The sequence below is a fragment of the Carassius auratus genome, chromosome 14, assembly GCF_003368295.1.
Source record: "Carassius auratus strain Wakin chromosome 14, ASM336829v1, whole genome shotgun sequence".
NCBI lineage: Eukaryota > Metazoa > Chordata > Actinopteri > Cypriniformes > Cyprinidae > Carassius > Carassius auratus.
The window spans coordinates 24,704,324-24,725,785 of NC_039256.1; the positions used below are offsets into that span (position 1 = coordinate 24,704,324).

General features: G+C 38.4%; 3 protein-coding genes and 1 non-coding gene across 5 annotated transcripts in view; 2 read left to right on the forward strand and 2 right to left on the reverse strand.

Moving 5' to 3' along the window:
• Window positions 1-29: 29 nt before the first annotated feature.
• Window positions 30-8,732, reverse strand: LOC113114115 (aryl-hydrocarbon-interacting protein-like 1). Its single transcript, XM_026280864.1, has 8 exons — window positions 8,400-8,732; window positions 7,733-7,912; window positions 7,035-7,223; window positions 6,598-6,774; window positions 6,346-6,487; window positions 3,830-4,374; window positions 1,325-1,466; window positions 30-761 (listed from the first exon to the last, which is right to left on the reverse strand). The coding sequence occupies exons 1-8, from the start codon at window positions 8,493-8,495 to the stop codon at window positions 67-69; spliced, it is 2,166 nt and encodes a 721-aa protein (XP_026136649.1). The 5' UTR covers window positions 8,496-8,732; the 3' UTR covers window positions 30-66.
• A 147-nt stretch (window positions 8,733-8,879) lies between these two features.
• Window positions 8,880-16,438, reverse strand: LOC113114116 (transcription initiation factor TFIID subunit 7-like). Of its 2 annotated transcripts, none has more exons than XM_026280867.1 (13): window positions 16,365-16,438; window positions 15,996-16,023; window positions 15,657-15,733; window positions 14,276-14,354; window positions 13,993-14,126; window positions 13,721-13,844; window positions 13,541-13,599; window positions 13,045-13,117; window positions 12,621-12,731; window positions 12,353-12,547; window positions 10,630-10,742; window positions 10,059-10,118; window positions 8,880-9,212 (listed from the first exon to the last, which is right to left on the reverse strand). In XM_026280867.1, exons 2-13 carry the CDS (start codon window positions 16,012-16,014, stop codon window positions 9,168-9,170), a joined length of 1,089 nt encoding a protein of 362 aa, XP_026136652.1. In that variant the 5' UTR covers window positions 16,015-16,023; window positions 16,365-16,438; the 3' UTR covers window positions 8,880-9,167. The 2 variants fall into 2 exon arrangements, with proteins under 2 accessions (XP_026136652.1, XP_026136651.1); XM_026280866.1 differs by having other exon boundaries at window positions 15,996-16,029; window positions 16,192-16,422.
• A 430-nt stretch (window positions 16,439-16,868) lies between these two features.
• trnae-uuc (transfer RNA glutamic acid (anticodon UUC)) lies at window positions 16,869-16,940 on the forward strand. Its single transcript has one exon. It is a non-coding gene; the product is annotated as a tRNA-Glu (tRNA).
• A 1,367-nt stretch (window positions 16,941-18,307) lies between these two features.
• The window catches only part of LOC113114117 (ETS-related transcription factor Elf-1-like), a 39,760-nt gene continuing 36,605 nt past the window's right edge, over window positions 18,308-21,462 (forward strand). The window contains exon 1 of the mRNA XM_026280869.1: window positions 18,308-18,664. The gene's annotated coding sequence lies outside the window, so the exon portion shown is untranslated. The remainder of the gene's footprint in view (window positions 18,665-21,462) is intronic.

The window sequence follows — 21,462 nt, forward strand, 5'->3', positions numbered from 1 at the left end:
ATTTGTGGTGAATTTCTCCGGGTTTGCAGGTGATGTTCATCAACATTTGTCTTCTCCATCTTAAATTCAGTAGCTTTTCTCGGTTTCATCATCTCCAGTCGAGTCCGGCGGTCTTTCTTTCTGTGATGCTCCACTGCTTGCATCTTTGTCTGGCTTTGCAGGAGATTCTTGTTTTTCATCTGTGATCTCATCCTGTTCATTTTTCTTTGTAATGTCACTGGTCAGTAGAGTTTCAGTGGCCCTGCTATCTGTCTGTGATCTCTGTGTACTATCTCCCAGCACATTGCTTTGGTCTTTATCTACAGCCGCAGTTTTTTCTTGTGCTTCTTCCAGGGTCAGAGAGCTCTCGTCTTCATTTTTCTCAAAGTTTTTCTTCTCATCCTGTCCTTCATCTTTATTACCTGGTTTGACACTGCAGCTCCCCTCTAATTTGTCACCGCCGCCAGATTTTGCCAGCTGTCCTTCATCGTGCCTTCCCAACATTTTACTCTCATCTGCCCATGTCACTCCTTTCTTCATCTTCTTTCCTCTCTTGGTCTGCGTCTTCTTTTCCCACTTCTCCTGAGTGCTTGTCCAGTAGTTTTTGTTTTCATTGACACACTTCACTCTTATGTTCTCACCCATCTTCTTAATCTCCTGTTTGACGATGGGTTTGAATCTGGGATCCAGTTGCATGACCCTATTGTAATCCCTGTTAGCCTCGTCTTTGTTACATAATGCGGCGTGAGCTTGGGCCCGCTGGTACACAGCTTTCATATTGTCTGTGGTGGAGATGAAAGTGAGAGAGTGAAGACTAGGTCTTGCCACATCGCATTGGCTTCAGGATAAATTATTCATTCAAAAGTAAACAACTGTTTTCACTCTTTACATAGGAGGCTGGATGGAGATACCAGGGAATAACTTAATATATGGAGCATGATCCACTGGCAAAGTGAAGCATTGAGATGCGGGCACTATAGGAAGAGTGTAGTAAATGCTAACTGACATAGCCCAAGGCTGTTTTTACTACAGACAATAATGGAGCAATTGGCCAGCTCGCATTGGGTGGTGAAGAATCTATATCTGCTGCTGCTTAACTTAAACAACATTTGTGTCTATATCATGTTCTATGGAGTCTAACCCTTCTCCTGGAGGCAGCAGAGCTTAGCCTTACCTTAATGAAACACACCTGAACCAGCTAATCAAGGTCTCTAGGATCACTAGAAGCATCCAGGCAGGTATATCAGAGCAAAAGTGTACAGGATAGGAAAATAGACTTCTAGGAGTAGGACTGGACACTCCTGGTCAATGTCTGTTTCTGTAGTAAATGAGTGTATAAGCTCACCTTTATGTTTCTTCAGCAGTTTAGAGTTGAGATCCACTACTTCTTGGTATTCCCCAAGCTCCAGCTTACACTGACTGAGGTTTAGACAGAGTGGCAGACGGACTTTCTCTAGAGATTCCCAGTCTTCTCCTTTATGTTCCACCTCAAAAACACACAGAGAGGGATGGATATGGCTTAGTGAGTGCTGGTTTGCTGATTCCCCATGGGAATTTTTTTAAGCTTCCTTGTCGTTCCTGCTAAGCAGTTTTTGGATCCCATTGTACATCTCCTCTGGGATATGAGAAGGTATATAAACAGTATACCATAATTTTATATGTTCTGAGGAAAATGTGAGTGGTTGTGTGGTTGATAAGGTGTTTTGAATATGGATATTTTACTGATACTGTAGTGTTTTGTGTGGCTGTTTAGTCCTTTTACACAGGTGCTGGTCATATAACTAGAATGTCATCAAAAAGTTGATTTATTTCACCAATTCCATTCAAAAAGTGAAACTTTTATATTATATTCATTCATTACACACAGACTGATATATTTCAAATGTTTATTTTTTTATTTTGAGGATTATAACTGACAAAATTCAGTATCTTAAATTCAGTATCTCAGAAAATTTGAATATAACTTAAGACCAACACAAAGAAAGGGATTTTAGAAATCTTGGCCAACTAAAAAGTATAAAAATGAAAAGAATGAGCATGTACAGCACTCAATACTTAGATAGTGCTCCTTTTGCCTGAATTACTGCAGCAATGCGGCGTGGCATGAAGTCGATCAGTCTGTGACATTGCTCTGGTGTTATGAGAGCCCAGGTTGCTCTGATAGTGGCCTTCAGCTCTTCTGCATTCTTGGTTCTGGCATATCACATCTTTCTCTTCACAATACCCCATAGATTTTCTATGGGGTTAAGAGGTTAAACCAGGTACTGGAAGCTTTGGCACTGTGTGCAGGGGCCAAGTCCTGTTGGAAAATGAAATCTGCATCTCCATAAAGTTGGTCAGCAGCAGGAAGCATGAAGTGCTCCAAAACTTCCTGATATATGACTGTGTTGGCCTTGGACCTCAGAAAATACAGTGGACCAACACCAGCAGATGACATGGCACCCCAAATCATCACTTAATGTGGATACTTTACACTGGACCTCAGCAACGTGGACTGTGTGCCTCTCCTCTCTTCCGCCAAACTCTGGGACACTGATATCCAAAGGAAATGCAAAATTTACTTTCATCAGAGAACATAACTGTGGACCACTCAGCAGCAGTCCAGTCCTTTTTTAAGCTATACGCTTCTGACACTGTCTGTTGTTCAAGAGTGGCTTGACACAAGGAATGCAACAGCTGAAACCCATGTCTTACATACGTCTGTGCGCAGTGGTTCTTGAAGCACTGACTCCAGCTGCAGTCCACTCTTTGTGAATCTCCCACACATTTTTGAATGGGTTTTGTTTCACAATCCTCTCCAGGGTTCGGTTATCCCTATTGCTTGTACACTTTTTTTCTACAACATCTTTTCCTTCCCTTCGCCTCTTTATTAATGTGCTTGGACACAGAGCTCTGTGAACAGCCAGCCTCTTTTGCAATGATCTTTTGTGTCTTGTCCTCCTTGAGCAAGGTGTCAATTGTCGTCTTTTGGACAACTGACAAGTCTTCCCCATGATTGTGTAGGCTACAGAACTAGACTGAGAAGACAATTAAAGGCTTTGCAGGTGTTTCGAGTTAATTAGTTGATTAGAGCGTGGCACCAGGTGTCTTCAATATTGAACCTTTTCACAATATTCTAATTTTCTGAGATACTGAATTTGGGATTTTCCTTAGTTGTCAGTTATAAACATCAAAATTAAAAGAAATAAACATTTGAAATATATCAGTCTGTGTGTAATGAATGAATATGATATACAAGTTTCACTTTTTGAATGGAATTAGTGAAATAAACGTTTTGATGATATTTTAATTATATGACCAGCACCTGTATTGGCTTTAATATGGTTCAGGTCACTCCATCAAATTTGAAAGTCTGTTGAAGTGACTGTACACTTCTAAACAAGCCACATAATTTGTGACCATTCATGATAGTAACTCAGAATTAATACTTATAGGGGTTGTTCAGATTTCCAGCCTTATGTTTATGCATTAGTAACAGTGATGCTTGCCATTATGGTATCACTTGGCCATGAGAATTATCTAAAATGTGCAAACAAAATATATTATAACCTTTTACATCTTGGCTCATTTACATTTACATTTGCCCAGTACTTCTCTGATAAGTGGATGCTAGCTGATTACGATTACCACTATCACTTGCACTTTCAGTGTAATACTGAATATGAGGCTTTTTCATGGTTTTAAATTCCACTTTTTATGTGGCTGGTTACAATTTCAAATCACAGCTCCTGATATATTATGATTTTTACATTTGTGTGCCTTCTATAGCTATTAAGTATATAACAAACAATTGATGCACTGATTATCTCTACAATCAATCCTTTACTGTATTTTCATTCAGCAAACTTACCTTAGTTTGGAGATGGTCTACATACTCCAGAGCCTCCTTGAACTTAGCAGTCGCCTCAGTGTATTTATGCTCTTTCACATTGAAATTGCCTTCGTCTTGGAGCAGCATAATTAGCCGTAGCATCTGCTGCCAGTCGTTGCCCTCGGTCAGAGCTGTTATCCTGTGATTGGCCTCCGCTGCGAAGTCTTCACTTTTGGTGTCATGCTTGTTTTCCTCTGCTACAGATGGGTTATTTCCCTTCTCAGCATCTTTGACCTCTTCAGGGGACTGAGAATGTTCCTCTCTGCTTTCCTCTTTTGCATCCATCTCAGAGATGTCCTCCTTCTCTGGTTCATTTTCTCTGTCTTCCAGGATCTTCCAGTACCTTTCTTTATCCTCCCAGTATTTTTCCTTCATTCTCTCAGACAGAAGACTGAGTTCTCTTTGCACCAATCGAGACAGGGTGATGTCTAGGTTGGCCACCATTTGGAAGTCTCTCCTGGCCTCCCTCTCACTCCACACAGCTGCATAGGCCTTCGCTCGCTTATAGTAGGCTTTGACACAGTCTGGAAAAGATCAATAATGGGACTGTAATTTAATTTTCCTTTCTATTACTTACTTACTGTGGCTGCATTGTCTTTCTGAATGCTGTGTATATGCATTCATATCCATTTATTATCTTAAAAAGTGCTGCATTTTGCTTTAATATCATTAAAAAAGGAACTACACATACACTGTTGATTTAGCCCAAGTCAGACACCAAGTAAACACACCTAATCTTTGCTCTGAGTGGGCTCAAGAGCCTGGTTAAGATTCCCCATTGACGGTTCTCCCCCTCTTTCATTCGATCATGCTCTTTACTAAATCTTTCACTCTGCCAACATTTAAACAGACTCCCCCCAGCCAATGTCAGCCTCTGGCAAAAACACAACAGATTCTGTGAGCACATTTCAAAAGGATGTGCTCCCCAGGTGACACACGAGAGAAATGTTAAAGAGAGCAAAAATGGAAGATTTGAACCAAAACAGACAACAAGATGTGGTTGACACATCGGGCACGACAGAATGAAATGAATAGCTAGAATGAGAGGGGATGGGGAAATGGGAGAAAGTGTCCTCAAAAGTGGAACTGCAGGAGGCCGAAGTCACTCTGCCGGCTGCATATGCATAAGCCTCATTAGGAGAGCTACCCACGCTGCCTCTGGAGCCACCGCGAGAGACGATACATCTGTCACTTCACATGCTTGAAGAGGGCTTACACAGACCAACTCCTGTCCCTACTCCTCATGCAGCCAGCCAAGCTTAAACAAACCCAAACCACCGAGGACGAAGATTACTATGCATGCTGCCAAGTGTAATTATGAATGTGAATGCAACTGGATTATTTATGATACTCAGAAAGCAAAGGGCTAATTCTCATGGTGGTCAGTAATGTTATAGGGAACATGGTGTGTTTAGATCTCAAGTTAGATGTTAAATAATAATATATATATTATTTATTTCATTAAAAAGAGTGATGCAGGAAGGAGTCCTATAACTGGATACAACTTAGTGGGTTAAGCTTAAATGCCTGAAATAATGTTTGTGGTTAACACAAAATGTTTCCGAGTTTTGTTCTATGACAATTTATTTAATCCTGTGATTTTTTTTTAACCTTTCCATGTCTTGAAAAAAAGCAGTTGCTAACAAGTGGCTAAATGGGACAGCAGAGGTTGTCGGGGATATTAACCTTCATCTACTCACTGTCAGTTTTTACTGCCTTGTTGTGAATGTACTCATGGTCTTGCAAACAATTTTAACTCAGACTTTCAGCTTTTAAATAGATGCATTTATTCTTCCAAATTCACAAAAATTGTGTTCATTTGTGAAGATTATCTTGATGAACATAACATGTAAAGGCTCGTTCATACCAAGAATGACAACTATAAATTTAACTGTATTAGTGACCAACACCAGCAGATGATATAGTCTGTTTATTCTAAGTGCATGCTTAATGCATGCATAATTTTATAAAGCTACAAGAAAACTTTTTGGAATGACCTGAAGGGGAGTAATTATTGACAGAACTTACTTTTTTTTTTTTTTGGTGAACTATCCCTTTGAATGACCAAGCTTGTCAGCAGGACTGATTCTGAATGGATGTCAATGGTTTTTTTCATTCATTAAAATGGAAAATTTGGTCAGAAAGCGATTCCAACAATATTGTTTCTCTGTTAACTTGTTATAGCTGTGGTGTGGATTTTTAGAATGTTATCTTTATGGTTATCATCCTTGGTGTGTACGTACCATTTGTGAAGTTGTATTGGTCATAGAGCTTATTTTCTGCAATAATCCAAAAACTGGATTACTGGTTTTTTGTCAAGGGTGATGCTAATTTACAGGTTGGCCTACAAAAAATGTCTTCCCTGCAGTGCTCTCTATACAGGGCTACTTTTAATGGCTGTCAATGGTAAGACAGCATCTACCAGCAGGGGCAAACTGGGTCATGCTAACAAGCCAAACCTCAACCATTCGGTTTATGCTAATAAACTGGCTTACCTTTGTGTTTGTCCAGGAGTTCTGTCGTATGTTCTATGACTTCATAATATTCCTCCAGCTCTAACATGCACTGGCAGTAGTTCAGTACAAGAGGAATGATAAGCCTGTCCAGATTAATGTAATCTTCATCTCCAGGCATCTCCTACAGAGGAAGGAAAACAAACTCAGTGCACTCATCGATGTCTGAATGTTTCTTATTGGTTTTTTCCACAGCCCCCTAATAACTTCCATGTCATTTTATTAGTCCTTTACCCTGGATTGGACTGTTCGCAGCAGAACCACAGCCTCTTGGTACTTTTCTGCAGCTTCACGGAACCGACCCTGCTTGACTAGAGCGTTGCCCAAAAGATGTAGCGAGGGCACAACCTTTAGTTTCTCATCCTTCTCCATCATCCAAGACTCCCGCTGGTAAGAGAACGGGTCGCCCACCTGAGATAGACAGAGAATTGGAGCGTGCTCGTCTCGCTTGGTTGAGGATTGAAAACATGGTCTGAGAATTGGGAACAAAATTTCTTTCCTGGCGTGTAGCACTTGATTGTGTAACATTCTGTTATGCTCTGTTTGGGTTGCAGTGAGAAATCTGTTGGAGGTGGAGGAGTGGAGCTAGAATGAGTGTATGAGAGTGTTGTGCAATGGTGCGTGCATGTATTTGCTTGTTTTCTTGCACTGTTTGAGAACACCTGACCCACCGAGATTAGTTCCATGATGAAGATTAGAGGTTGAGGTGTCCTCATTATCTCATCAAGCTCTGGAAAGCCTGTCGAATGGTAGTGAAACAAGTTTCCCATGCCACACGTGTGGTTTTGGCCCTCTAGAGGGTCCTTACCCTGAGCAGCCAGTCGCATCCCTTTTGACACCATAGGATAAAGACCTGTGTGCTGCATAAAAAATAAAAAAAATAAAAGAAAATGAAAAATAACATCACATGCCAGTGTTTCCTACAGAATTACCTAAGATTTAGGTTTTTTATTTTGCTTGCAGACTGGGAGAACCCAAAATATATTTTCTTTATGCCTTTATTTTGTGGCACATACTAGTGTTTTAACTGCACCTCATTCAATATATGTGGCAAACTCACTATTACTTGATTTATTTTGTAGGTAACATGACCTTTCTTTCAACTTATTTCTACATCAACCATCTAACCAGAATCTTAAGTCTCATTTGACTTGCAGAATGGATTATTAATTTCCTTGGAGAATTTAGAGAAAACAGCAAATGTGAATGTAGGAAGCAACCGAAGGTGCATAATACATCAGACAAATTCTCCTCCATTCTTATGTGAGGATTAATTAAGATCCGATTGAAGCGGATGTGATTGTACCTATAGAAAGGGAAAAACAGTGGGTGGCATAACAAGAGGTTTAGTTTGATTTCAAACACTTACAACAGCATCACACCAAAACTCCGCCACCTCTCCAATCCTCATGGAGGTTAACAGCACCTCCCACACCTCCATTTTGAACATCTTCCCCACGAAAATCTCCGTGGGACACTTATTTTTGCGACTGTCATCAATCACGGTTCTTTCAAAGTTGTCCAACAGAGTCTGAAAGTGGAACACCAGCTTTTTGGGTAGGAAGGCAGAAGAAAAAAGGAGAATAAGAACAGGATTAAGAAAGAGCTGAGATTTCCTGTTTAGTACGCAATGCACATCTTGTTACTTCTTTGTGTTTTTTTTTTTTTAAGCCTGTTGAAACAGACACCTTGATGCAACAGAACAGAGTGAATACAAAGCACAGCTGGTAAATTGAGAGATTAATGTTGGCATTGTCTTGGAAAATGTTTGTCATTCTTTCCAGGCTGAGGGCCATATGGCTAGAGAAGTAGGGGGAAAAAGTCACCTGGCACTGATACAGCGCTGTCCAAAACGATAGGATGCTAAACCTCTGTGCAATTATATACACCAAATGTTTTGCCACATAATAAAACCTTTTAATCATCAGTAGAATCACATACAACCATTTCTAATGAAAGCAAATGTTTAGACAAGAACCCGTTCAAACAAACGTCCTATCAAAAGCGCTATCCAGGACCATATATATACACCTTACCTTGGTTCCCTTAGGAAAATGAGGCAATGGTCCTTGACCTCCATGCAAAATCTTCTTTTTTACTCCAGGATGGTCAAGCAAATACGCTTCTTGCATTTTGAAGAAGAGTGTTTCTTTATTAAAACAGTCCTGATGTCCTGTAGCCTGTGAGAGCTGGTCCTTGGCAGTGTTAATTAGCAAGCTGAGGAAGGGAGACAAATCACACCCTGCAGCCAAATGCTGCCTGACTGCTTTCTGACAGATGGCTGGATTACCAGGTTGAGGATAGCCACTTTAATCTGCCTTGGTTAATCCTTCAACCCCCTGAATCTTCAGAATAATCCCCTGTAAGAAGTGAAGGAAGGGATGGGTGACCAGAGAGCGGAACTCAAGAGTATGGAGACAGTCGAGATCATTCTAGAAGGCGAGAGTTCAGTAGTCCCAGAAAGAGTTGGCTAGTATAATTCAGTGGAAACAACTGCAGACAGAATCATCTAGAAGTCTAGTATGATTTTCCAGTTTATTGACCACCATAATGGGAGTAGCTTACAAATTTGCAGGCTTAAGGAGCAGAAGAAGTAACGTCACAAAAAGTACAAATACACAATCTTGCATGAGATGAAACTTGTGTGACGAGCATTCAGTTGAATATGTTGACAATATTTCTATGAGTCTCAACACAAATGGGACGTCCAAATTTAGCTAATACATGCAGTAAAGTCAATGATGTGTTCAGCAGTTGCCTCTGGTCAGAGTCATTGTATTGCAGTATCTTCGTAATCGTGAGCATCACTTCTCGATCAGCGAGTCCAGCTGCTCTTGAAGGGAAGCCAGCTGTTGGAACAGAATAGCAGTGATGGATGGCTAGCAGTAGGGGTATAATTGAAGGCTAAGTACAATATGTTCAACAACACCTCCAACGTTGTAACTTTTTTCCATCGAGCCATTTGTCAGTTTAGGTGTAAAACAAACAGTGACAGCAGAAACAGACATTGGTCAAGGGTTATGGTGAATCAGTAAAGCATGTAGTTCATTTACTTACCAGTGTTATATAAAGAACACTACTCTCACCAAGAGCAATGGGAATATGTGGAATTAAGTTACGGATTTGACATATTAAATGCATTAAGGGAATTCATATAAATTGGATTCCAATTAAAAAGCTCTTGATTCTATTTGATTTGATTACAAATCATCTGGGCATGTTTTACGTTCTAATATAGATTTTATCATACTTGTAAGAAAAAAATCACTTTTAGCTATTGCTTTAAATTAAACTGTGAATAGATGCGTATATATGATATTCATGCATTTAAAAAAAAAAATTAATTATAGGATAGACTCAAAAAATATTTGTGTTAATTTGACTATGCTAGTTGTGCAACATGTTTCTTATTCACAAAAAAAACCAAAAAAAAACTAAAAAAAAAAAACAAGTTCATATGAATCGTGTTCAGGAATATGACTACACTGGTTTCACTGTATGTTTTTACTAAACTGACCAATTTATAAGAGCTCTTTGTTTGTAAATCAAAATACACTGGTCACAATGGCATGGAGTAAAAGGTCTTGGGAATTTAAAGAATTTATATTGAGATTTTTCAAATCATGATTAATTTAAAAAATATTTTTACACGGTCCAAATGTATACAGACTTTTGGTATATGTATGCAGACTCACTTGTTGCATCTCTTGCTCTTCTTGATGAATCATACCATTCAAAAGACCCTGGAAACGATCCTGTAATAAGGGAAAAAGAGAGACTTTATCTAGCTGACAGTAAGTCATTTTGATGCTGGCCGTTTGTGGATGTCTTAACTGCTCGTACACACATTTATTTGATTTGTGACCCTGTGAACGGACCTTAGACATGTATGACCTTTCCTTGTCCCCTGTGACTGTAATAACCATGGACAAATTTAGCCAGCATAGTGCACACAGGCCAACCGAAGTGACATTGTTAAACCACACGTCCAACCCCTTTCCACAGCGTCAAAATCCTCCCAATGGAGCAGCTGCCAGAGCAGTGAATTTTATGCTTTTTGTGAGTTATGTAAAAACAGCTAAAGGCAGAAATGTAATATTTATGCCTTAAAAGGACTACAAAAACTTGCCTTCGTAGGTTTATTCAAGGCCATTTTAAAGGACTGTACTGCATAAAAACAGTGTCACCAAGGCTGTGTGTATACATGTTGTACCATGCCAGAAAAAGTGGCATGCTACATATTTAGTGCAGGTGAATGAAACTCACCCTCAGTGCTTGATTTTCCACCTCCATTATCAATTTCTCCTGTTCCTTCTTGCGGTTACGTGTGTCCTGAAGCTTGGCCTTCAAATTGTTGATCTGCACCTGATACTCCATTACTGCAGATCAAATAGAGATCGTGAGCCCTACACATGAGCCCTAGTTAACACTCGTACAGATTTAGTCATAGACCCTGGATGACAAATTGAGCTCTCTTTTACCTTCGAGAGCTAGTTAATCTGCAAATGCTCATGTAATCAAAGGTCCCAATTATCTGTGAATCCTTCACACTCTAACTGTGCAGTCCTTCAGGCTGCATAAATACTAAATGCCACCTCTTACACCACTGCACTCTCAGAGAATTCAAAATACCTATTTCCATTGAGGGCATACACACCAAGACATCAAGAAAATGCATTGTGAGTTGTGGATTATATATAAAAAATGAATGACATGGAATTCGGGCATGCATACTTGACTTACATACAATATAAGACACATACCAGTTATAAAAGATGTGTTATTATTTGTCAAGAGAATATAACTTTTTTCATATCCAATTAATCAACCTACCTAGACAGCATTTTTAGGCATTGGCACATTTAAAATGCGTCTATAAAACACGTGTTAATATTTACACATAGTTTTTGTCTTTTAAGGACAATACCACTTTAAATTGGATTGAACTGGCATCTTATTACAGTCTATTGGAATAGAATTTTAATTGATTTGAAAGTTCAATATTAACCGTGCATAGAGAAACAACAACACTCTTGAAAAGGCTTCTAACTTAAAGGGATAGTTCACCCAAAACTGAAAATGTTGTCCTTAATAACTCGCCCTCATGTCGTTCCTCAAACACAAATGAAGGTATTTTTGATTAATTCCATTAGACAGCAAGGATCCTAACAAAATCAAGGTCTAGAAACGTCGAAAGGAGTGGGACATTGTTAAAATAATCCGTGTGGCATCAGTGGTTCAACAGAGATTTTATGACGCTACAAGAATACTTTTTGTGCACAGAGAAATAGAGCCGAATTTTGAATTAAGCTGTTATTTTTGTTTTCTTTGCAGACAAAAATAATTATCTAAACTTTGTAAAATTAGAACCACTGGATTATTTTAAATGATGTCCTTGCTATGTTTCTGGACCTTGATCGTGTTAGGATCCTTGTTGTCTATGGGAGTGTCAGAGAGCTCTCGGAATTCAGCAACAATTTCTTAATTTGTGTTCCGAAGATGAACGAAGATTTTACAGGTTTGGAACAACATGAAGGTGAGTAATTAATGACAGAATTATCAGTTTTGGGTGAACTATCCCTTTAATAAGGTAACACTATAGCTAAACCTTTAGCTTTGAAGAATAGCCTATGTGAACAAAACACATGGGGGCACAGCTCTAAGGAGCATGCTTGTTTTTTCCCGGTTAAGTGCCAATGTGATGTTGAAGGCACCCTGCCAGCTGAGAGACAGACAATTGCGGGATGATGCCAAGGTCGGCCATGTCGGTATGGGTAAAGACTCCATCAGACAACCGGTACACCCATCTGACCTAAATACCGCAGCAGACTCATCATTCAAATGCTAATCTAGGTTGGATGTTGTTTGTCTGCCGGTCTGCCTGCCTGTGATACTGAATTGCAGTTTTAAATTGGGCTTGAGCTGCTGTCCTGATAATGCACTGTGATTGATCAGACAACCCGTGCACCACCACCCACCACCACCCTACCGATCTGACTGTTACGGTCATTCTTGTCTCTGCTTCCGCCGGTCTCGTTCAGTTTCTCATGGAGCTGCCTGACCATGTCGTCTTCAGTGTCCATGATGTTAAGGTCATCGTCCTCGTTTCGGTCAGCCTCCTCGTCCTCATCCTCGCTGCTGCTGCTGATGTCGTTGAAGATCTCGCGTAGCTCGTCATGTTGGACTACATTAGAAGAGAACTTTACACAGGGAGAGATATAGCAATAAAAGGCAGTAAGATTTGTGAGATCATTCACCTGAAGAGCCGTGACCCTTGTGTCCCGAGGTTCCAGGTGAAGACTCCAAGTTGGACAGAGATAAGCTGTTGTCAGGTTCTTTGGTCTCATCCTCAGCAATCACCTCCCATCCTGACCACAGGGTCAAGGTTCATATATCAATAATGCCTTTTAGCTTTTTGTTATATCACTGTGCTGCTGAGCTCCACAAATGTATTGGTGACTCATGTCACTTTTTCCTGTAATGCCGAGTTAATCCTTTAACTCTATTTCTTACAAAGTTGCTCCATTTCATTTGTGAGCAAGTCTGCCACCTGGTGGCAAGGCTGAGTATGACAGAAATGCTCAATTCTACAATAGTTATGACATTTGCGTCTAGAATTCTTGTGGCACTGGGATTGCAGCAACATGACAGGGGGAAACAACAGCAAGAAATAAAGGATACGAACACTGACGGCTTCGGCGTCTGTGCTCAAGAGCCTCTTCACCTCCTTTTCCACATCAGGAGACTCGATGTACTGCAGGATGAATCAGGTTAGAATTCAGCCCCAAGAAACATGTTCTCAAAAACTGCGTGCACGCTTTCAGACGCACACATAGTACTAACAGTAGAGACTGGCTGCAGACCAGAGAACACATTAGCAATTTAAAAAAGGAAGTCCAGTCAATAGCTAGCTGCAACGTAGCTGAGATTTATTCAAGAGTCAGAGAGAAAAACCTGCCACTAACTTGGCTGCCGTCACTTCAATCAAAGGAAGAGCCAGATTGCTTTCCTGCATACCTTGGTGGTAAATGAAGATGGAATGTGTTATTTATATGTAAATTGTAGCTTTTAGCATTAACTCATTTCTCTTTTCCTGCAAGAGTAAACATTTTTTCCCCAACTAGGGACCATAAAGGATTGTAGAATCATCAGAAAAATCCAAACCAAATGAGGTTACCTTCTTCTTCGCTGTCTTCCTGAACCGCCTCTTCCTCGTGTTCTTCAGAGGAAGCGTAACTGGAAGCAGACAGATGTAATTGGATATAAAATGGGTTTAATCATTCTAGCGCTGTCTCTCCAAACATTGACTCCAAACCAATTACGGGGAAATTCCAGTAGAGGAGTGGGAAGTACTTACTGCCATGGTTCCAAACAAATTTCTTGTCTTTTTCCTTGTCTTTCTTTTTGCCTTTGGAGTCTGTAGTGCCTGTGGGCTCCTCTAGAGGGGGGTACAGATCTCCATCCAGTGTGCATACCAGCATCTTAAACAGGAAGGCAGAGGAATTAATAGTGTTTTGGCTTTGTAGATGATGGGCTGAAGCTCATTAAAATGACTTGTCTCTCTTACCCAAGACTGCAAAGGGGAAATTTAATTCAAGACTCTCTACGAAACTTCTATTAAAGTCTTACCTGACAGATGTCGGCAGTCTTATAGAAGGTCTTTTTGTCAACCGTTTTTAATGACTCCAGGATGCAGGGTAAATCCACTAATTTACATGCTAAAGGGACACGATCTACACGTACAATCCCATGGCGACCATCAGCTAGGAATATGGTAACAAATTTCATGAGCAATATTTTTGCACAAGAAATTGACAACATTCAGAGGCTTTTTAAAATGTATGGAAGTAAATGGCAAGTACTTCTTTGTTCAGTGTAGTTCATCTGAATTTCTCACTTGCACAGAGCTTACCATGTAACTCGATAGTAAGTCTGTCTTTTATGTTCATGCTGCTAGATTGGGCGATCCGTCTGACTGTGGAGGCATACTCCTAAAAAAAAAAACAATCCAGAAATAATTTTAATATGCAGATTAGGTGCTCAAGAAACATTTCTTATTATTATAAATATTGAAAAGAGTTGAGCTGCTTAATATTTTTATGGAAACTAATACTTCTTTTTAGAATTCATTGAACAGAAAGTTTGAAAGCACAGCATTTATATAAAATGGAAAAAATTGCAGTGTAACTTTAAATCAATGTATTGTATCTTTGCAGAATAAAGGTTTCAGTTTCTTTTAAAATAATTATCTTACAGACCCCAAACATTTAAAGAGTAGTGTATTTACCCCGACATCTTATTACAGATTTAACATTTTGTCTGGGTCTGTTTTCTGACATGATGAAATGACAATCATTACATACAGTGTCTGAATGTACTCTCCTGTATTCCAGTGTATCACACACTTGTCTTATTTAATTATAACTGCGCCTTGCAGAATTTTGTTCCTTCATGTATGGATTAACGTCATTTGTCTCAACTGGAAAAATGAACAATCTTTATTGATAACGATTTTTTTTTTAATGCAATTTAGGGCTGCAAAACGCATTAATCGCATTCAAAATAAAAGTTTGCTTACATTCTATATGTTTGTGTACTCTGTATATTTATTATGTATATATAAAAGCACACATTTTTATATTAAGAAAAAAAAGGTCGAGTAAAGAATGGTTGAGTAAAATTGTTATTTTTGTTTTCTTTGCACAAAAAAGAAGAAGAAAAGTATTCTCGTACCATCGCAAAACTGAAGTTGAGCCACTGATGTCACATGGACTGGGAACATTTCAGTTGCATTGCTGTCTATGGAGGGTCAGATAGCTCTCCAATTTCATAAAAAAAATCTTAATTTGTGTTCTGAAGATGAACAAAGGTTTTACGGGTTGGAACGACATGAGGGTGAGTAATTAATTACATCATTTTCATTTTGGGGTGAACTAATAACCCTTTAAGGTGTCCTTGTTACACATTACATATACTTACTATTATAATCACACTTAATCATGTGTAATTGCACACAAGTAACCATAAGCCAAACCCTATTCCTAACCATATAGTAAGAACATGTATTTACTTAATATTACTCAGTACTTAAATGTATAATCACACTGTAACAAAGACACTTTAAAATAAAGTGTAACCTAATAATTATGAGTCAAACAACAATGATCTAAAAATATCAGATATTTAAAGGCACTTGATGGAATTGTTTTGGGAGTGTGTACCTTACTTAAATACTGTGTGCAGACTTTGCACTATTATAGGGTGGTAAAAAACAAAACAAAAAACATTCTGACCTGTGGGAGCCGAAGAACAAACTGACTCTCCAGCTCATGAGGAGCATCTTCTTTGCTTTTGGAGCCCACCTTTCCCACTGAAACAGAGAAAAGTCTTGAAATACGACCTATTTATTCACATTTATTACACATTTACACACACAAACACGCACACACGCACAAACATATGTGGTTATTAAATGTTAATAACTTATACCAAGGTAGGCACTAAAGGAATACCACGATCTTGAAACTCAGAATCCCATGTGAATAACATTGTATGTTATGATTGACACATCGCAACGCCTCTTTTTTGTTACTAGAAGAGAAACTAATTCACTAATGTATGCATGCTAGTACCTTTCGTTTTTGAGGTCATCTTTGGTTCCTTATTCTGCACAAAAATAGAAAAAGAGATGTTGTTTGCATATAAAAGCAAAATGTTTGCAAACTATGTGATGGCTGTTTTAACACTTTTTAGGAATAACACTTCTTTTATAGAGACGCATACTAAAAAAATATATTACAATAAAAGCGTGTTAATGAGAATACTCACCGAAATGACGTTATATAAAGTGTGAAAAGGATATAAGCGTCAGATATAATAATTGTTAATTATTCGGTTCTTTAAAATACACAAAGAATAAAATGGTTATAATAGAAAAGTTATCATGAATTATACACGGAGTAAATAAACAGATTTTTGAGAGAGAGAAAATAAAAAGTTACTAATAAATATTGCTGTGCCTCGGCGAACTCTCTGCTGCTGCTTCTGTGGATTAATTGGCGGGTCACAACCAGCTTTCAGGTGCATCGCGCCACCTCCTGTGGTGGAGTGTGGAGTGATTTCAGTCTACTATATTCTATTCTTAAGTCCACTATTCTTAATTAATTTTAAAATAGTATTTTATTATTTTAACAGATCCTTTTTTGTGTTTAATACGTTGCAGATTGAAAATTCGTTGCATTCTCAGTTCTGTTCAGCAAACCGTCTCGCGGAAGCTCAGCCTATGTTAGCGCTTCACTGCCACCTGCTGTCCGTTGTGTGAAAAGAAGCTGCGCATCGAAACCTGCTAACACGGTCTATTAACACAATTTCAGAGATTGTAGCGACTGGACAGCTGAGTCGGTGAACACTTGTGTGGCCATAGGAAAACCAATATGATTGCATAAATAATAAAATATTAATTACATACCAAATAAATAATTAAATACCAATGTTTCTCTTCATCGTCCCATATGGTCTAGCGGTTAGGATTCCTGGTTTTCACCCAGGCGGCCCGGGTTCGACTCCCGGTATGGGAAAGTCTGCTTTTAGCTTATATGTGTGGATAACAAGAAATTTCTGTAAAACAATTAGTAAACAACAACAACAAAAATAAAAGATCATGTAAAACGGTGTAATGCAACAGAAACCCAATGTAAATGTTGCATTTAAATACATTTTAAAAACACCTAGTGTATTACGTATGTCTGGAGGGAGATCCAGACCGGAGAGCAAATGCTCAGATTTTGATTAAAGACCGATACAAACACCCCCTCCCCCCCAGCGAATTAATTTGCACGGATTAATTGTTTTCAGATCAAGACTAGCAATGTGCGCTAATTAAGTTATTTATTGTGTTAATAATAATGTAACAGTATTTATCCACAAAGAACATTATGAGCACGTATGGCATAGTTACCAAAAAGGTCAGTAAAATACAATAAGGAATTATAGAAAGTTAACAGACACATACATTTAGACTTTTTTTTTTTTTACTTACATTCATGTGAAACTCGTTAAATATTACTTCCTTCAAGATGTGTGACTCATTGTGTAAGAAACCCAAAAATATTCAAGAAACATAATTGTTAAAGGGAGAGACGATGTGATTATGTGCTTTTTAGAAAGAAAGAAAGAAATTTATTTATAAGAAAGTAAGTATATTGTTCTGTGTTTTTATTTCTACGTTTCTCATTAGGTTTTAGGCCCTAAAATATGTACTGTTCAATTAGTTTATGGGGAAAATTGCTTTTTAGTATATTAAAATGTTATAAATTAAATGAGAAAATAATACAGTTAAAAGTGTGAGAAAATGTATCACATTTTGTAGGTATAAATAAGTAAATCCCCTGACCACAAATAACACTACTACCATTGAATTCCCCAAACAGGCTATTCCGAGAATGGGCGGGACGGACGGTGTGAATAAGGGGTCATCTGAATTTGTTTTTAAATCACAAACGAACGGTCAGTATAATTAAGGGGTTGTCTGAATTTGTTTGACGTAACAAATTAGCGCTCGATCACCTGCAGCACCATAGATATTTCTATTTACACAACAAGGAATCTATGCCAGCGAAATAGAATGATCACTTTATAACAAAAGCGAAGTTTTTACTGCCAATATTATGTTAACAGAGATTATTTGTAATACGATAATTTATGTGCAATAGGCTGAGGATTAAATTAAAAAATAAAAATAAAGCAACGTGCTGTTTTGGAACAACTGGAGATGTTTCTCAAAGCTAGGGCTAAATTCACATGGAGGAAACGAGTCAGAACTGTAAACACTGCTCACATAAACGAAGTCTTATGTTTGGTCGAGAATGTGCTGACGTCACCCATCCCATCTACAATCCCGAAAGACGCGTCACTTCAGTGATTACACAGGAGCGTTTTAGTTTGACGCTTCGCTCGCTTTGCCTTGTAGACGCTGAACCCTGGACCAATCGCTTTCGAGGGAAAATGTGAGCGCAAGGAATTCCCCACGCAGTGAAAACAGTATAACCTTATGTTAGGAAAGAGAAAGCGACGGAGCTCGATTAGAGCTTAAAAAAAACAATGAGCTTTTAGAAGATTTTTTTCTTTGTAAAAGGGGATAAAGTTATTTCGGTTTAACAGGACTGAATCGGGAAGGAGGATTCAGATGACAGATTGCTCAGGAATTGCTTCATGATTGCTTCATTGAAATTATCCGAGCGTGTCCATCACTTCCCCCACGCTAACATTTAAACCTGTACAATTATGGCACGTTAAAATGAAGGTAAGAGTTTGTAAAGTTTACACTGTCTCTTTACAATGTTCTTGTTATTCTAAAAGCCATTACTTAAGATTTTATAGTTGTTGTTTTTATTATTATTATTGTTGTTTTATATAGTTTTTGGTGAATTTGAGACTAGGATTTTTAGAAGTTTCTTTTTGTTTGTCAGTGGCTGCATGTGCAATGCATTGAATGTACACGCACAGTTTATTTTATGCAGGTTTACACGGAACCTCTTGGATTTGCTGACATTCCATAAACCAGCATATGTTTGTCATCATTCTGATCTGACTGTTCTGATCCGAATAGCCCACAGGATAGCTTGATCCACTGTTCTGTTGTGTTCCTCTCCCATAAATGTGCAATGAGTTGTTCCAGCATGATTCCGGGCATGTGACAATAATGACTGGGTTCAGAGTGAGAATCTCTTGTTTCAGGCTGACATTGCTGGTCAAGACAAAGTAAGAGCTTCACGTGAGTGTGAACGATCAGTTATCCAGTAATGCTGGGGCTTGTGGTGCATCCGTGATTTCATCCAGACCAGGACTTATTTGTGGATATATGTTTAAAACTGTTTTTTCTTTGTGTCATTTTCACTACTTGTAACCAAGTTCAGATATTAGCCAAGGCTTGGAGTAAAAATGCCACAAGAAAGAATAAAATGCCATTGATGTGTGGGCAAAAGTGCTTATTTTTACCCGTTATCTGATAAAACATAGTAACCAGACAGTTATGTAAAACATGATAGCAGATAATTTATTGTACAGATTTGGGTGTAACAGACATAATTTACATTTATTTATCTGTAGTAAAACCAAGGAATAAGGTTAAAGTGACATGAACATCCAAGACAAATCACCTATTTCAGACTTTGCTTCTTATGATATGTGGCAATTAGTGTGTAATTTCATATTGTAACAGAATATCAAATCTGCTGATGCATGCAACCTCATTTGGCGTGATGTTTTCTTAATTCGTTTTCTTTATTGGTGGCTTGATGTCTCACCCATTGTCTAACTGTCTAAATGTTTGCCAGATGTTTACATGTTTTGGGATAGAAAGCTCCCCTGTGAGACATGTATATTGAAGTATCTGTTTGGCTGCAGTGTTCTCAGCGTTCTGACCATTGGGAGGTGCTTGGGTCAGGGAGTATTCTTGTGTATTCCTGCCTTGGGAGTTGTGATTTTAGTCAGCTTGTTTCATCCAAAAATGTTATCAGCTGGTTCCGATACCCCCTCCCATTACAACAGCCCCCCTCCAAGACCTCGCACACCCCAGAGGCCTTTAGATAGCTGGAAATTCCAGTCTTCTGAAACTAATTATCCTCAATGAGAGGCACTAAATATACCTCTTAGTTGGCGCTGTCTTGAGTCTTTTCTTTCAGAAATAGAGTGCTTGGTTCTTCCCCTATTTCTTGTTGTGACTTTGTGTCTCAGAACTCATGCCCAATGACCCTATTGTGCCTTTGAACTGGATTCCCAGAAGGCACAAAGGGGCTCTCAGATGCTCTTTCTGCTTCTTTTAGCAGATGAGGCACGTGGCTTGAGATATCCTAGAATGACAATGAGAGGTATGCAGGAAGCCTCTGTGTAGGGAACATCCCCAGTGTTTGCTGTAGAATATGTGGCCATGACCGTGACTCCCATGTGAATACAGAGCCAAGTCAAGAAGAGTTATTCTAGGGCAGATTGACCCAGCTCATTCCACTCTGTTCCTGGCCCGATGGTGTACAGAAAATCACATGAGATATGACTTAATGGGCTGGCTATTGATTTTTCTCCACATTTGAAGACATCAGACTTTATAAACTCGGCATCCAGGAACTGCATCACAAGGGCATCATCAGCTGAGAGCTTGCTGCAACATGAGCCGACTCCTTGCAGACAGACTACAAGAATCAGCAAAGATATCTGTGCTAGGACAGTGTGCATAATATGATGCCTCATTTTTCTTTGTGTGAGACTTCACCATACATTGTCATACGACTCACAACATGTCCAGAAAATGGGTTTGGTAATTGTCTGTTGGGTAATTCCTGAAAATATATCCTCATAAATCTCCTAAATATGGCTTTCAGCTTTAGAATGCTGACAAGAACATGCCAAATGATATGTCTCTGTCATATAATGAGTGAGCAAAACGTTAAGTCAATAGGCTTCCACAAGGTGGTGGTGTTCATATTTTAAGCTCAACAATTAGGATGGATGGAACCATCTTAACCAATTTAAAGAACTGTCATTTGGCCATTTGGGTGAGTGTGGTCATGCCACTGAAATGGATTCATTGTTGCTGGACATTCTTTTTTTTTATTCAATAATTTTAAACGTTTTGGTTTTCTGAGATGCTTTCTTTATTGTTAATGTTTTCAAGCTTGCTAATAGTGCTGTCAAACGATTAATTGCGATTAATCGCATCTAAAATAAAAGTTTTGATTTGCATAATATATATGTGTGTGCTATGTATATGTATATAAAACATTTAAGAAAAATATGTTATGTTTATATATTACATATATTTATGTGCAACATAATATAAATATATAAATGTATATGCATGTAAATATTTCTAAAATATATACTGTATGTGCGTGTATTTAAATATGCATGGTAAATATACACAGTACACATACATATATGTTATGTTTTGATGAAAGTGCAAAAACAATGTTCAAGTCAAGGTAAAAAATGTGTTAAACTACAAATGAATCAGCTAGTTTAGGAATTTATGGAGCTATATGTATAATGCATATCGTGCTTGTTGAATTGTTTTTGTAAAAAAATTTATAAATATATATATATATA